A 17,709-nucleotide genomic window follows, 5' to 3' on the forward strand; every position below is an offset into this window, starting at 1 on the left:
TCGAGCATGGGGCTAAATATGTATTTTTTTACAAAATATTATGGCGATTTATTATTTTATTATTTACTATAGTCCTACTAGACCCCAAGAAATTACATCTGGCCACAAAAGATCACAGGATCTATTGAATGTGACAAACTGACATATTGAGCCTATACACACAGTATAAGCCTTCCCCCAGTAGGCTACCTTCACATTCAGTAGATCCTGTGATCTTCTGTGGCCAGATGTCATTTCCTGGGGTTTATTAGGACTATAGTAAACAATACAAAAATAAATCACCATAAAATTGTGTAAAAAAATACATATTTAGTCCCATGCTCGAATGCCCCCGCCCCCCTGTCAGAAAGAGCTAAAATCCCTAAAACTAAAGAAAGCAGCAAATGAAAAAAAAAATAACACTAATCTTTTACTTTCTCTAATGACAACCTAAAACATGAACCTTGGTTGAAAAAAACTAAAGTTGTCCTTTAAGTGGCCCCTAGTGGCCACAGCAGCACTGCTGTGCTGTCATTCCAGCCCTGAAGTGAAAGCAGGAGGAGAAGTCGTGGGCGGCGGTGAGGGATGTGTGTGGATTGTGAACAGTCTGAGAAGAAGTGACGGTTCAGCAGAGAGTGGTAATGTTTTATTTATGATATTATAGGTTAGCTCAAATTTATTTTCTAACAGTTCGACTATACTATATCATTTTATATCGGTTTAAACAATTAAGTATCCGATATCGGTGGCAGACAGACAGTGGCACCCAACGTTAGTTAGCATTGAGCCAAAGCACTGACTTCCAGGCAGCCCACCCCGGGGCTTGCTAAAGGTTATATTATTCATGCTTATAGTGGCACGACAAAATATAACCTGTTCTCTACTCTTTTTGACAGTAATTCCTTTAACCGTACGTCAATTATTTTGTCGAGGGAAAATGAGGCTCGTGCGATTAAGCCCAGCCAGCTAACAAACGTCAACGCCACCATGCAGAGGCTGCAGCTATAAGCTAACCTGTCTAGCTAAATGACTGTTTTGCTTTACTTAATGCAGTTGTTCATGCACAGGAATGATGCAAACTTGCAGCTGTTTAACGTAATACCGAGGATGTACAGTACAGACCAATGTATCAGCTATAATAACCTATAAGCAAACGTTATCTGTCAACTTTTCATGCTATTAGCTGGCTAGCCTGGAGTGTAGAACTATAAACTACAATGACCCGAGAGTTGCATTCTATCTAACTGTTATAGAGTGTTATCACCTTTACACAACATAGCCTTTTTATAACCAGGAAGTGACATTGAGAATTTGAGATCATAAACCTCTTTTACAATTGAAACCTCACCTTGCCAAAACGGGGCCAAAATTGACATTAGGATTGAGTTCATTCCTGGCTATGAGGGCTAGACAACCCATAACCTACAATCGGTGATCTGTTGGCCTACAAAGTTGCTCTTTAACAGAAACAAATAGTACTACTGTGCACTAGTCGAGACTCGAGAGCAATGATTCTCAAAGTGGTCATGGAACCCTCAGGGTTACTTGAGGAGGTCCCAAATGGACCTTTGCATGTCTGTAACAATGAGTGTTCAAATGGAACCTTCCATTTTGTACACTCAGAGTTATGGGGGTCCTTGAAATAAAGAAAAGGTTTAAATGACAGATTTGAAAACGCCATATTATGAGAAATACCCCTCTCTGCCTGCAGGTAAGCACAGGTGAGGATGACAATGGCGCATGTTGGGGCTGTAATGGCAACAATAGCAGGTGTGGTGACCATTTTACTACACTCCTCCATTCACAAGATTGAGGAAGGACATCTGGCCGTTTATTACAGGTAACCACTTTTCACTTTCCCTTAAATGTTTAAAAAAACATAGCTGATCTACAAGCTCGCAACGCTTTGCATCATGATACGTTGTGCGCTTGTACAGTAGATGTCTATTTTTGCTACTTTTGTGTGTCACTGTAGTAGCATAACCACAGGCGTGTACAGACATTTAGAGGGGCAGGTGCTCAAGTGAAATTAAGGGCACCTTGTGCAGCGTGTGGAACCGGCCGGTTGCCTTAATAGTTAAGTGTGAGATTTATAGATTTTGGGGCATAAATAATATATTGGAAGCTTTTTTTTTAAATCAATAATTGATCAATGTCACCATGGTCCACATACTGTACAGTGTACACTGTAAAATTGCTGTCCAGAGGGCAAGGGCAGGTGGTGCTCTAGCACCCCCTAGTATCTATCTGTGCACGCCACTGAGCATAACAAAGGTAACAAGGTTATTCATTTACGGGGGAGGGTGGACCTAAAAAGTTGAAATATGGAGGTTTGAGATTTCTGCCCGACAGCCATGCTATAAACCCTGTGGGCTAGCACAAGCAGAGAAATGTAAATGCATTCACAGTCAACCAATAGGCTACATTGTCAGTCCTTCACAGGGTGCTTTTTGGACAGCATTAATGACTCGGACAGTGTTACAATTTACAATTCAGGCATTTAGCAGACGCTCTTAATCCAGAGCGACTTACAATAAGCTGTTATTACCCTTTGGGTGTAGGGGTATAGAGCAGTAACATAAATATGGAAGAACGACAACTGAATAAAAACTGAAATGTTTTATTATCTCGGTAGCAGCAGTTTTAAGATGAAATTTGTCTGATTTGACTTAAAAATCTATATTAAATCCCTAACCTGAAATTCCTATCCAAAAACCAGGGGTTTTCAACTGATTATGAACAAGGGACCACCACGCTGACTAATAATCAACCTGGGGACCACCACCCTAACTAAGAATCAACCTGGGGACCACTGTTGAGTTGGGTGAGGGGATATAAAAAATTATATCAAATTTATACATTTGAGGTGAATTAAATCAAGCCCTTAACAGTCAGTAACTTAACAGTCAGTAACTGGCATATGCTAGTCGTCCGGAGCTATTCCTTTCCCATGGTTGCCCTTACTCTGTTCTCTTAACCTTCCATATTAAACTCATAGATGGCACATGCGATTGCATGATTATATGGGCACATTTGACATTTCCTAATAGACTCAACCAGTCAATCCGGTTCACTTTCCCTTGAAATTCAAACTCCCTTTCTGTGGAAGTTCTTGACATCCGACTTCCCAGTAACTGACATTGATTGTCATCATACATCACCAGGTCACTTAATGAACTAGTTCATTTCCCAACTAGTGGTCGTTAAAATAACATACTAAATGCATGGCCAGGGACCACATGCAATACCTTCACGGACCACCAGTGGTCCACAGACCACCAGTTGAAAACCTCTGCAAAAACAAAAAGACAATACTGAACCTACTTACCTAGACTAAACAATACACAGGAGAAAACAGAATCAAACAAAACAACCCTTCACCCCTACGGCTTGTGACAATATTTTACAAAATAATTAATCAAATGTCAAACTATGGTGACAAAACTAAGGACCAAACCTAATCAAACAAAAGATAACTAAATACAAAAGACTCAAAAGAACATGGTTTGGTGGGGTACAGAGTGATGGATTATCTGCTGCCTTTCAGTTGCCATTCCCCAACACTGTCAAGTTAGAATGAGACTTTTATAGATGCACAGCCAATCCTGGCTAGGGCATGGACCGGGCCAGGGGCCCCACCACTCTTTTGTTTTGTCCTCTTACCCAATACCCATTTACCCCTCACACTCGAACACCAATCAGCACCACACCCAACTCTATTCTCACATCATTCACCTCCATTCAGTCACCACCTTATAGGAACACAAAATGAAAGCAATATAATACAAGCCACCAATAAGAACAATATACAATAAATACAAAATACGGCTGGCTGGCTGGCTGGCTGTAACAGTCACTGTGTTACGCAGCTTTTAATATTGTGGCTCTTGTTTTATAGATATTTAATTAATTAGGAGCTTGTGACTAAATAACTAACAACATTGAATCAACCCATTGTAACACAACACAGGTTATTTTGTTCTTGTCCTGAAAAGTAACAGTTTTGTACATGGAGCGTTTCCACCCGACAGTGACAATATGTCGCTCATGTATTCTGATAACGACTTTAAATATTATTCAGAGCTGTAAATATGTTGGTTGCCTATGTAATGCCAGTGGTTAGCAAGTAAGTGTGGCATCAAGCCAGTGGGCCAGAACATAATCGCGGCTAATTTAAGAACTGGAACTTGTGACAGGCTGTCTATAATACAATTCTAACTATGAATTGCTATAAGATGTGTGTGTGGTATAACTACATACTGACAGAACTATAAAATGCAAGTCACATATTTGAATGTTGCGCTTATTTAATTCATAATGAATACAACGTTTTATCTAGAGACCGACAGTCATGCTCCTTTTTAAGCAGTGATAAATGAGCTCTTTCATAGAAGAGAAGCGAGCTCAAGGTCTCTTCTTAGGTGCAAAGAGAAACGGTGTGTTGTTTATGGCATGTGAGTGAGTGACACAGCATTCTGATTCTGTCTGTAGTCTCTGTACATTATAGCCTATAATGTATGTTTTATATATTTTTCGAATATTAACATTTTTTCTATAATGGAAGTCAATGGAGCTCTGATCGGGCCCACATTTTGAGGCATGATCTGGTGGTCCCCCCACCACTCTCTTTTCTTTTTTTCTTTTTTTTAACTTTGTTTTTATTTCAGTTTATTTTTTCTTTTTTCACAACCTCAGCTGTTTCATACTTTCACAGAATATATATATATCACAGAATATATATATATACATTATACACTCATACACACAAACAACTTCACATAAATTTACAAGTATTCACCATAAAACAAGGAAATTAAAATAAAAAGTAGCGAGACAAAAACAACAGAGCGTCGACCCCCACCACTCTTTTGTTTTGTCCTCTTACCCAATACCCATTTGCCCCATAGTTATTAGGAGTAGAGTTATTTAGTACAGACTGTGCTCTGGGATCAGTTAGGAGTTAAGTGTCTTGCTGAGCAACAAATCATATATACCAGGGCCAGGCTGTGAACTGGAGACATGTAACTATTTACTAATACTTACTATGTCATAGATGACTGATGTCACATTTGTCACAGGAGATCACAGATGACACTTTGTAGCCACGCCACTCCCCCATGTGGATCACAAGATCCATTATTATGTTTTTAAACTTTGCGAAGGGTGTTTTGCATGTACACCTTTGACCCTGTATGATCTTTATTACTCAAAATGTATTCTGCTTATTTATTACATTCAATTTATCCTAGCTAAGCCAAGTTCTTCATCAGGAAAATTGTCAGGCTGTGACAATTTTATTTGCCATTTCTGTGTATTTTGAATAAAAATGTAAGCTGCAATGTCCTACCCAGGATTCAAACCTGGTTCTCTGGCCCCCGCACGAGAGACTTCTGAGCTTTAAAAACAGTACTACTTGTCAAACAGGTGTTCTAGCCAACAGCAGTGTCTAAATTATCAATGGAAGCGTACATATTGGTTAAAATAACATATTTAACTAAATATTAAAGCAGCTATAACATGATCAATCACCACTCTGATATAACCAGTCCATGGCATTTCTTTATTGCTTCTAAAGCTGTTTTAGCTGCACATTGTCCTGTCACTTATTTAATATTTGAGTCATTATAATACTGATGCTAGATAAACACAGGCTTGTTTCCATTCCATGCCAGCTTGGAAAATCAACAAGGGAAGAATTACACAAAGTAGGGTGACATTGATGACATCACAAATACGACCTGATGTTGAGCTGTTCCTGAGAGAAATTTCCATAAAAGCCCCGGCCTATATGATTAGAAACCCTGATTGTTAAAAATTGCATATTTGGGGATAGAAAATACACAGGGGAGCTCAAAAAACACCAAAAAGGTGAATTTTATGTTATAGGTCCTTTAAAAGAGAAAAATAGTCTCATCTAAATCATTTGAATGCGTTTGTTACAGGGGAGGAGCATTGTTAACGACTCCCAATGGCCCTGGATATCACATCATGATGCCTTTCATCACCACGTTCAGATCAGTGCAGGTACAGTACACTCAACCTGGTTGGCTGGTTACATTGTCATTTGTACTTAAGGACATATATGTGACTGGCTCTGGTATGTTTTTCCAGTATTCAACAAGAACAGACAAGCTAATACACAAAAAATAGACACCCGACCATGTGAGTCGCTGTCAGTTTAGCGCTGACTGGTAAGGAAAGCTACTGTCAAATCTAATTGACCACAAGAACTCTAGCATCCCTATTCCACGGTGGCCAAGACCCAGTCCACTGAAATTCCCTTACATCTCTCACTGCTCACCTGGCCTACAACTTGAAGGCTGCTGATGAGATTTTAAGTCCACTCCTCACGTATTTGATTTGATTTATTAGATGTCATGATAAAAGAAAAATACACACATGTTACATGCTTGATGCTTCTCAAGGAAATGTCAAGGATAAAAACACAGTCAGTGACTCTTTTTCATTGTGGTCCTTGGTCTGAGAAAAACTGCATAAATGATGTATGGCATGTTCACGGCATAAATAACAGATCTAATAATAAATAGAAGTGACCATACAGGCAATGCAATTTAGTTTAGTGTTGCCCAGTAACGTATCGGCTAATCCATGTTATGGCAGTATCCTCATTCTCTTATCAGGTTTTACTCTTTTCTTTTCTTTTATGTTTCAGACTACACTTCAAACTGATGAGATCAAGAATGTTCCCTGTGGAACGAGGTATGACTGTGTGTAGACATGGTTACCAATGGGAATAATTGTATATCAACCATACAGATAATTTTCTTTAACAAACTGTTGTGTGGACTATGGCTGGATTTGTAATAGTCTTTTTCTGGTTCTGTCCATAGCGGTGGTGTGATGATCTACTTTGACAGGATAGAAGTTGTCAACATGCTGGTACCTAATTCAGGTACAAACCATTTCCCTCTCAGCTCTGACACTCGCTGAATATGGATGGCCTACCATTACAACACTTTGCACTGTACCTACTTTTGTTTTTGTTCTGTCTATAGTCGTGGACACGGTGAAGAACTACACTGCTGACTATGACAAGACACTCATCTTCAACAAGATTCATCATGAACTCAACCAGTTTTGCAGTGTTCACACCCTGCAGGAGGTCTACATTGAGTTGTTTGGTAATTATGTGTATATTCCACACACACACTGTACCCATAAAAACACAATCTGTTTCTAAACTTGGATGAAGTAAAGCAAAACAAGTATTTAGGTTCCCCTCTTATGCATGTCTACTACTTTTTATTTCATAGATATCATAGATGAGAACCTGAAGATCGCTTTGCAGAAAGACCTCAATATGATGGCCCCTGGACTTACAATACAGGTAATCCCTCACACCTTATGCTCTCCGGTACTGCAATATACACCAGTAGATGAAACATCACAACATGATCTCATTACAAATTAATCTGTTGGTTTCTCTCTCTCTCTCTCTCTCTGTGTCCCATTCGTGTTCTAAATATCCCTTTTAAGGCAGTCCGTGTTACCAAGCCCAAGATTCCTGAATCTATCCGAAGGAACTTTGAGCTCATGTGAGTTAGTGTGTATGCACTAGGATTTTAGATTTCTGGCGCTGCTCTGTTTGACAGTAACATGTCTGGTGTTTACTTGTTTCGAAGTGGATTGTGTTGAGTTTTAGTCTTGCTATGCCAGAACTGCTGCATTTCCACAGTATGGTTTGTACCGTGGTAGCACTGGAGTGTATTATGGTGAACCTGATCTACTTTACATCAGAGAAAATATAGTTAAGATTCAGAGAAAATATAGTTAAAATTCAGACAGAGTTGAATGCAACGGCAGCAAGGCCATCACATAAAACAATTGGAACAATGAATTTAATTTAAAGTATGAAATAAATATAAAAGTTGTATTTCTTGTGTTATACGTACGATAATTCATCAAACTCTTACTTGGTCAGTTGACTTGACAAAAGTACACTCAGTCACAGCGTTGTAGTACTGATACAGCATTGCAATACTAACTACACTGTTGCAGAATCCTTGAAGGAACCGAATTAGTGATGCACCGATGTATCGGCCACATAATCGGTATCGGCGATATTGCTGTTATCGGTCAGTATCGGCAAATAAAACTCACATTAATCGATGGCAGTAGCCGATGTTTATCTGTTGTTGATAAGCATACATTTTGCATTGGCTATGTTGGTGTCTTGGTTATCTGTAGTCTACCAAGCTGTATATTCTGAACATTTATTTCTTGTATTGAAGATGTGTAGTTTCTCTGGCACAAAATGGGTAAATAAATAAAAACAACAAAAAGTAAATCGGTATCAGTATCGGCTATCGGTTAAATTGTTATTTTAAACATCGTATCGGCCAAGAATTTCCATATTGGTGCATCCCTAGACAAAATGTTTTCCCCCCTAACATGCACATTGTTTATACTGGGATGTGTGTATGTGCTGGCAGCGAGGCACACGCAGTACTTGTGATCCTCTTCCACCTCTGTGTTTGTGTGCAGGGAATCTGAGAAGACTCGGCTGATGATTATGATCCAGACTCAGAGGGTGGTGGAAAAAGAGGCAGAAACGGAACGCAAGAAAGCTATCATTGGTAATCATTGATGACTATGATTTAGCTGTACTCTGGACTGCTTTCATCACTACCATTGATAAGTCATAATTGGTAACTTAACCACAGCCCATAAAAGTCACCCTGAAATGTTATTCCTATAATATTGTATTGTTTTAATTTGTTAATTTGTACCAGTCTCTACTTGGGCTGATGACACATTTACTTTAGGCTATACCGGTATTTTAGTATATTGAATTTCACAATACATTTCCTTAGAATCTATGTATCATGTAATGGTGGTATTACATCTTTATGTTCTTTACAGAGGAAACCTTTGTGTAACATCTTGAAAACAGAAGTACATCTTGCATTATGTACAGTCACTATGTTGTCACTGCCAGTAATGGAGAACATCAAAAAGAGGTTCAACTAGAAAAAGTGCCCTTCTGGGCACAGGTCTCCACCAGGTTATCCACAGATCCGTGCAGTTAGAGGTAAAAACACTTTTCGGCCAGTTATAGCGCCACCTTGAGGCTGAGTTGAAATTGTTCATGTGGCATTTTGTCCTCGGCCTAGTGGGAATGTGGGTGCACAATTTCACGGAAATCACGCGATGTGTTCATGATTTGCAGCATTTTGTTTGAAACTGAGCACTCCTGTGAACTTTGGAAGCCAATCTTAACCAATCAGGATGGAGTGTGAGAAATATGAAAGACCGGTTTGGTTGAATGGCTCTAGAGAGACTGTGTACCAATTTGCGTGATGTTTGGACAAAATCTGTAGGTGTGCTGTGCAAAAACCTGTTTTGCACAAAGCGGCCTCCTGGTGGCGCTATAACAGGCCGTTCTGGAAAGTTTGGGGCAGAGGTTCATGGTTGGCATCCAGGGAGTGTGTGTGCATAATTTGGCATCGACCGGGTTAACGGTGGCTGAGATTAGCTGGTCACGGACGGACGGACGGACACACGGACACACGGACACACGGACGGACGGACGGAGTGCAAAACATACTCTCCCCATGCCTTCGGCTGGTGGAGACAATTATAAGAGAATCATCAGTTTGAACTAGAATGCTTCGGTTCTAGTACAGGTATAAGATAAATGTGTGTCTTGGCATGGGGTTATGCATGGATTAATAACACACAGATGGCCATCGCTGAAATCATTACTAAATGGACCGATCGCTGTCTCTCTTCCGGGTCACCAGTGAAATGCATGTTGGGACGGACACAGATTAATACTGGGACACACTTTTCCGCGTAACAGACCCACACGGGGAACACAACTCGGACCCTGATACTACTAGCTACTTTTGTGTCAGTCGACAGAACTTCTTCTTTGGGGAAGCATCGTGGCCAACGCGGGGGTTGCGTGGCACAGGCACCTGAAAGCACAGGCACCTGAAAGCCAACATGCCCCAGTTGGACGGGGCATGAACACACACGCTGTTTTTCGACACCACACTGTCCGCTCCCTCCTCAACCACCGTGCCATATAGGCTACATGCACGCTGAAAGCCTGGACACTGACTACGACAGGTTATAGCCCTGCGCGCACCCAGTGTGACTGCGTGACACACTGAACATCACCATCACAAGTATTCATAATGTTATGATCATCCAACAGATATAAAAGTGCACAGGATTGTAACTTGCCAAGGCAATTCCCCGTCCGGGTGCACTTAAACCCTGGTGTTGTTAGACCATCTGTAATCAATTTCCCCCTATCAGTAATGTGATCTATTACATTGCATTACCCACACTGAACATACCGTAATTTCCGGACTATAAGCCGCGGCTTTTTACCCATGATTTGAACCCTGCGGCTTATACAACGGTGTGGCTAATCTATGGATTTTTACAGCTAACGCAGAGCCATCTCAGGCTCTGAGCTAACGTAGCTGCGGCTTATAGTCCGGTGCGGCTTATAGTCCGGTGCGGCTTGTATATGGGATTTTCCCTAAATTTGGCTGGTGCGGCTTATATTCAGGTGCGGCTTATAGTCCGGAAATTACGGTAATTTGCTGTTCATATATTCAGAACCGGTAAGGACTAGTATTATAAAGTTTCTAGCAATAGGGGTGTATACCTAGCTTACTTGATATTTGATGTGTCCCACTTACTGTAGGTAAAAAAAAACCCATTATGAATGAATTAAGGATGTTACTTTTTTTTGTAAGAATTACTATGTTGGTAAATAATATTGACAATTGTTCAAGATCATAGGAATGTTGTATTGTTTGTTTCACAATAGCATAAACATCTAAACCTGTTTTCTCTGTCCCCACAGAGGCTCAGAAGATGGCCCAGGTAGCAGAGATCCATTTCCAACAGTTGGTGATGGAGAAGGAAACCGAGAAGAGGATATCTGAAATAGAGGGTTAGTCTCATTGTGTGTGTGTGTGTGTGTGTGTGTGTGTGTGTGTGTGTGTGTGTGTGTGTGTGTGTGTGTGTGTGTGTGTTTAACGGGTGACCTTTGGTTGTAGTTCGGTTTATCATGTGTTGCAGTTGCTTTATCATGTGTGTCTGCATCACAAACGAAACACTGTCTTTGTTTCAGATGCTGCCTTCTTGGCTAGAGAAAAGGCTAGGGCTGATGCAGAGTATTACACTGCTGCCAAGCTCGCTGAGGCCAACATAGTAAGTGACATTAATATAACGACATACATGCGCACACTTTACATAATAACATTTACTATTTGTCTTATACATTTTGTCTTATACATTTATCTCTGTCTCCTCTCGCTTCACAGTTGAAGTTAACTCCTGAATATCTGGAGCTGATGAAGTACCAAGCCATAGCAGCCAACAGTAAGATCTACTTTGGCCAGGATATCCCTGACATGTTTGTAGAGGGAGGCACCAGCTCCTCTAAGTCTGGACGCACTCACAAGCTGCCCATCATAGACCCAGACCTCTTAAAACAGCATCAACAGTGACAGTGGTGTTCCATAGCTCTTTCTCAATGCACTGTGCAGGGCAACCTATTTGAGCGCTTGTCTGAGGAGACGGCAGTGATGCATTATGGGTGGGATGGCATTACACCATGGTGGGTGAAGAACAGGCTTTAGTCTTAATTTGAAATGGCCGAGAAGGTGTGTGGAGCTTGTCTGGAGATCATAGAGAAGGGTTAGAAGAGAAGATATAAGTTTAGGGCCTTGGACCCAAATATAGCAGATCTACAAGTTCACAACTGGTCACAGTGTGATGCGTTGCAGTGCGATGTGTAGTGGGCTTGTAGATCTTCTATTCCCGGTGGACACCCATGTGCAACTAATAATAAATCAGGCTAAGGAATTGGAAGAGCAAGATGAAGACCACAGCTACTGTTTTCTTTGTGCAGCTCTTTGGGTGATATGTTTTAAGAATGAGAATGATGCAAAAGAAAACAAAGCATAATAAATGCTAAATGCTTGGTAAGGGTAAGTGACGTTCAGGGAGTTCAAAGGAAATGGACCTCTGCTGTTAAACGTAGTCACCCTACTTTACATGTGCTCGCATTCAATGAAACGTTTTACTTTTCTTTTGAGGCTGTGTTAATTTTGTTAGTGGTATGCAAGGGACTTGATGAAAATGTTGTGATTTGTGATAATTATTTTCCCCATTTTTGGAAAATCTGATCTAAACTGGAATCTGACACTAATTCTAATCGGAAGTTAATTGTATGAGTCTTTATCTGACATGTGAGAGGATCATCTCTGTGTCATCTTCTGTAAACACTGATTCACTAGTTGGCTATTTTCTTTCTCTCAGCAAGAGTCAGTCATGACACTGATTCTGTTTGTGCCCTGCCCGTAACCTTGGTTAAGTCAGGGCTTCCTGTTAGTCGTTTTGATAAAATGACAATGCAGTTAAGGGGTTTTAAAATGTGTGTGTGGGGTGGGTGGGGGGGGTTGGTTGGTTGTCGGCATGTAATGGTAGAGAAATATTAGGTGTGAGATAAGGAATTTGAGAGAATGAGCTTCCATCATGCAACAATGCATCACAAGCATCGCATCTCAAGACGCTTGATCGGTTGCTCAACTTATACTCCATCGTACGATGGTGTCAAACTCACATGGCCTCGCGACATCTTGGCATTGTTGGCACGTCAGCTTGTTGTGATCTAGATGCCATATTATGACAAAGTATAAATCAGGCTTTAGTCTTTCGCTGCTTTACTGATCCATTTTCCTTACTACAGGCTGAGGAGGTCATAATTGTCATTCTGGACTTGATATCTGTCTGCCATCAGACACTTAAAGGCACCAGACTCTTGTACAATTTGAAACACTTGTACAAGACACAGAATTTAGAGTCTGAAACTTTGTGTTTCTTCATACTGTAGGTTTTTGAAGTTGAAGTCCTAGATGGGTCTGTAGTGTGTATTAATAGATGCGGTTGTAGTACTGTAGATGGTTAATCTGTTGTTTAGATTTAGACAAGAGTATGCTAATTATTATTATTTTAAGGGTTCCCTCCATGCTAAGGCTGACAAGCTGCACTAAAACCCTCTACTGTGAAACCAAGAGGAAGTAGTTCATGATGACTGATTTAAAAACAAAAGGTCTTTAAAGAGTAATGCCTTTCATGTTATGACTGAAAGTGAGGACCCAAACTATTACGTTCATATAGGGCCAGAAGTTAACTATTATGTTCACATTGGCTCATCACTATTTTATATTTGATCTATGTGCCATGCCAGAAGAATGTATTCAAATAACCACAGGTCTTACCACTAGAGGGAGTTTAGATTTATAGTCCCTGTTTCAGCATTTGTTCAAGTTATTCTCTCATCTGATTTTGATTAAAAATGTGTCATCAGGTTTGAGGTTATTAATTGATTCAGATGACTATAGGTGCCTGTGACTATTGTTAACCTGACAAGTATTTTGTTGCTGTTAAAATGTTAGGTTAGAACTTATCCACACACCAACTACATGGGATATATTTAATGTTAAATTCATGTTAATTCTCAGGAAAGCTTCCTTTTTTTTAACAGCTTGTCATAACCTGAGTTTCACCTAGGGTTTATGTAACAACCTGAAAGCCCATACTATGTGGAATAGTGGTGAAAGGGGCCTATTTAAATCAGTTCTTCTTCCAGTGTGAGATTAAAACAAACTTCATGTTTAATCTGTTTATTGATGATTAAGATGTCAAAGTTTGTGTTCATTTCATTGTGTTTCAACAGTTACTGCAAGCTAATTTATATTACAGTCCAGTACAATTTTATAGCAAAAGGCAGTGGCCTCGTTCAGAATTCAAGCCTTAAAATGTTTCTTATCCTCAACACAGACGGGACTATCCAGACGTGGATAGTTTGTTGAGAATCATAATACATTTTAGTTTTCTGAACATTGGAACGAGTAGTAGTTCATGCTGGCATGCTTTCGGTTAGATTACATTACACCTATGCATGTGACAGGTGAGGGCCTGCTTGAGGCCACAGGTTCCAGTTAACCACATGAGATTATGAGGTAACATTGGCCAAAAATGTCTGATATGCAATTTTTGGCAAATTTGGTGTAGAGGACAAAGGGTTGGGAGGAGGGGGGGGGGGGGGGGGGGGGGTCTAGTATAGAATTCTGGGGGACACTGGACAACTAATTATATAGGGTTTAAGTGGAACAGGAACTTATGAAGACATACCGTATAGCCTCACAATGGGAAAGAAAACTAACTGTGGACAGTACTAATATTGTGTGGAAGATATGCTGATGTTTACTTGATCTAAGAATCACAGTCAAAGGCTGTTTTTTGCTTTGGTGTTGGGTTTAAAATAATGATGCAAAGGGGTGTGATTCACATGGAATAAAATAAAATGTGAATGTTACTTTTGTACAATCTGCTAAATTTAAGCATCGTCTCCTCGTTTTAAAAAGTTTATATGCAAGATGTTTTCATCAAGTTTTGAAAAAGTTCATATATGTAAAATAAAACCTATTTTGATACCACTTTTCCTGTGTTGAAATTTATGTGAACAAAATGTTATAGACCACAACTGGTCTGCCTCAGGTGAAAACCAGGCACCCATGACTAACATGAACTACGCATTGCCTGTCTGTTGTTATAAGATGTTAATTCATGGTACAAATATCAGAAATAGGATAGGTTTAGTAGTGTATATAATTGCATTTAACAAAATGTAATACGCATTGATGCCAACAGGAGGCAATCTAATGCCTAATTTTTCTAGTCTGCAGTTGTGTCACTCAATGACAGCAAGCAACTCAGTCTTGTCATTGAATATAAATTGAGCTTTGAATACACTTTTCTCCATCCCTGGGGCAGATGAAACTACCTAGCTGCTATTAGAGATCTCGTGCACTTTTATAGTGGTTTATCTATAGTGGCTTTTAATTTAGTTGCACAGTATGTGTCTTTAGTACAGTACAGTCAGAAATATTGTGTCTTTAATGTCATTGTGCATATGGTCTCCATGTGTTTGAGGTGTATAACATTGAAAAGGCTGCCGTGTGATTGGCTGAATAATTGTGGCTGCATGAGAATGAGTCAATGAATGCTTAGTGGATATAACTTTCACACAGTCGCTGTTTATTGTTTTAACCCACATATCTATGTTGAGAACTGTAGACAGACAGCTCTGTTTGTGTTTCCTATTCTCTTTGTGTGTGTGTGTGTGTGTGTGTGTGTGTGTGTGTGTGTGTGTGTGTGTGTGTGTGTGTGTGTGTGTGCGTGCGCGCGCGTGTGCGTGTATGCCCCTAGAGACAGACTCTTCAGCTGCACATCATAACCTCTGCATAGCCTGTCAACTGTTCACAGAGGAAGGAAGCTGTGTGTGTGTGTGTGTGTGTGTGTGTGTGTGTGTGTGTGTGTGTGTGTGTGTGTACGTGTACGTGTACACATGTGATTGCTTCTTGAGTGAGCAGATGAAGGATGGCCTCATGTTATGACCGCTTGGTTCATGCAGAGATCTGGCATCCCGTCAAATCCATCCCGTGGAGTCAAATCTCCATCCCCTCTTCTTCACGTCTCGTAAATATAACTGCCAGAACAGAGTTATCTTGTTTAGTTTAAAATCTGATTCCTGCTCTTGTTGCTCCATGGTCTGGGGCTTTGTGAGATGGGATTATAGAACTTGTTTGGGTGTCTAAATAAGTGGACGCTGTACAGTGGTTGAGCCTCAGCATTCCTCGTTTTGTTTAGTTGATATAGGGAAGTAATTATTTTTGGTGGCCAACAATTGTGCAAGATCTGGCACTTAGACAGATGCTTTATTTGTCCTTGCGGAAATAAATGTTGTGCCAAGCAGCCATCAGGACACAAAAATCACAATACATAAACAAATACACAATTCAAAGACCGATCAGTGAGATCACACAATACATTCGCAAAAGCCCAAACCACACCTTTTTAAGATTTGTTTTTGTTTTGCCTTTGTTGATAGGGAACAGTAGACAGTCAGGAAAGGGGGAGAGAGATGGGGAGTGACATGCAGCACTCGGGCTTGGGAGAGGAACCCGCTTCACGCCATCCGGCTGGCTCGGCAGCCTAGGTGCCCAGACTGTTGAGCTAACCGGCCGGGCCTAGGACAAGGTCAAACACACCAATGCAACTCTTTGCAACTCAAGGAGTTGCACTGGTGTGGTTTACCTTAAAAGCGTTTTGTCCCGACTCAACCCTTTGGTGTGGTTTGGGCTTTACAGAGAGGAAAATAGAATAGGTACATAGAATACCTGTCACTAAATGGATGTTCTTATTTGGATGGGGAAAGCCTGTCGGGGATACGAATTACGAACTCGTGTCAGCATGTGTGCTTCCCTTCCCTCTGGAGGATGCGAGGTGAAGGTAAGCTAAGCTGCTTCCTCGATGGAGGACTCATCTTTCCTCCCTTTGGTGGCCAAGTTCCTATCTGTATGATCCCTCATTTCCACCTCCCTGACCCTCCAGTGCCTCCACCCTGGTTCAAGGGGGGTGGGGGGTGAAGAAGGGGTGGGCGCACTGGGCGGTGTAGAAATGAAGATGGGGTGGGCACACACTCATCCTCTAGTCAAAACCACAACATAACTCTAGATAATTCAACACTCACAGCACTCATCAATAGCTGCTGTGTTTCTAGGTTTACCATCACATTCCAATCTTCTGCGTGGGTGCACGGACTGCACGCACGTGTGCGCAGTGTGTGTGTGTGTGTGTGTGTGTGTGTGTGTGTGTGTGAGACTGTGTGTGTGTGCATGCTCGTACTGATATCTTATCACTCATGCATTAGTAACACTACCTCTGGTATTCCTCCATCCCCCCCCCGTAGACCACCCTCTGTGGCATTGTCTCTGAGACCTGTAGGTATTTATTTGTCCCGTCGTCTATGGAAACCGCTTGGTCTTCCAACCAAGACATTTGAGTATAATTACTGTTTCATCACCTCAAGTAAGGTGTATCTCATTTTATCTACCTACCTACTTGACTGCAAAGCGTTCTTCACCTCTAGAGATGTTGCTAGGCATTGTCTTTAAGTCAGTTCACAGTGTACTACATTACTGACGGAACATCTGTCAAGAGTTTGTCACTCACATGTCACTCATTTGTCATGCCACATACAAGCAACGAAGTGTGACGTGTCCGAGTGAACATGTTCCTCAAAGACTACTAGTAAGAACAGTAGGTATGATAAAACCGCTTTAAGGCAGGTACGTCTATTTAGAATCACGATTTATCAAATATGAGGAAGGCATACAGTACATGCATGCATCAGTTAAGCTTATACAGTAGGGCTCCATCTTGCGCCACCCTTATCCCTTACTCCTAGTCCTAAACTTATTTACTATTATTTACTATTTTGACATTTATTTAAAAATAGTTCAACTAGCCGATCTACATCTACACATTGTGAGCTTGTAGATCAGATATTTGAACTATTTTAAAAAGTAAAAAATAAAATAAGTTTAGGGATATATTGTGCAACTAATGTGATCTTTACAGTTTGATGTTTTTGTTTTATGTTCTTTGTCCTAAGCTTGTTCACAGCTCTGACAGCCTCAGGGGAAAAAAACTCTTTCTGACAGCAAATTAGTCAGCAGGGAAGAGAAGGCAACAGTGCAATGTCTGTTTTATATCAATCAGAACATCTACACACATACCAACACCCCGTTGGTCCATATCAGGAACCCTGCAGGGTTTAAGAAGGAAGACAAAGACAGACATGTTTCTGGAACTTTTATCAGCCTTACACTG

At 40.7% G+C, this 17,709-nt stretch overlaps 1 protein-coding gene across 1 annotated transcript; it reads left to right on the top strand.

Moving 5' to 3' along the window:
• Positions 1–511: 511 nt before the first annotated feature.
• Positions 512–14,471, top strand: erlin1 (ER lipid raft associated 1). Its single transcript, XM_083775389.1, has 12 exons — positions 512–617; positions 1,691–1,819; positions 5,922–6,003; positions 6,653–6,699; positions 6,831–6,892; positions 6,996–7,121; positions 7,254–7,327; positions 7,477–7,535; positions 8,485–8,576; positions 10,826–10,915; positions 11,096–11,175; positions 11,289–14,471. Exons 2-12 carry the CDS (start codon positions 1,707–1,709, stop codon positions 11,472–11,474), a joined length of 1,011 nt encoding a protein of 336 aa, XP_083631515.1. The 5' UTR covers positions 512–617; positions 1,691–1,706; the 3' UTR covers positions 11,475–14,471.
• The last annotated feature ends 3,238 nt before the right edge of the window (positions 14,472–17,709 follow it).

The sequence above is a fragment of the Protomyctophum parallelum genome (genome assembly GCF_964188405.1).
Source record: "Protomyctophum parallelum genome assembly, chromosome: 10".
NCBI classification, from domain to species: domain Eukaryota; kingdom Metazoa; phylum Chordata; class Actinopteri; order Myctophiformes; family Myctophidae; genus Protomyctophum; species Protomyctophum parallelum.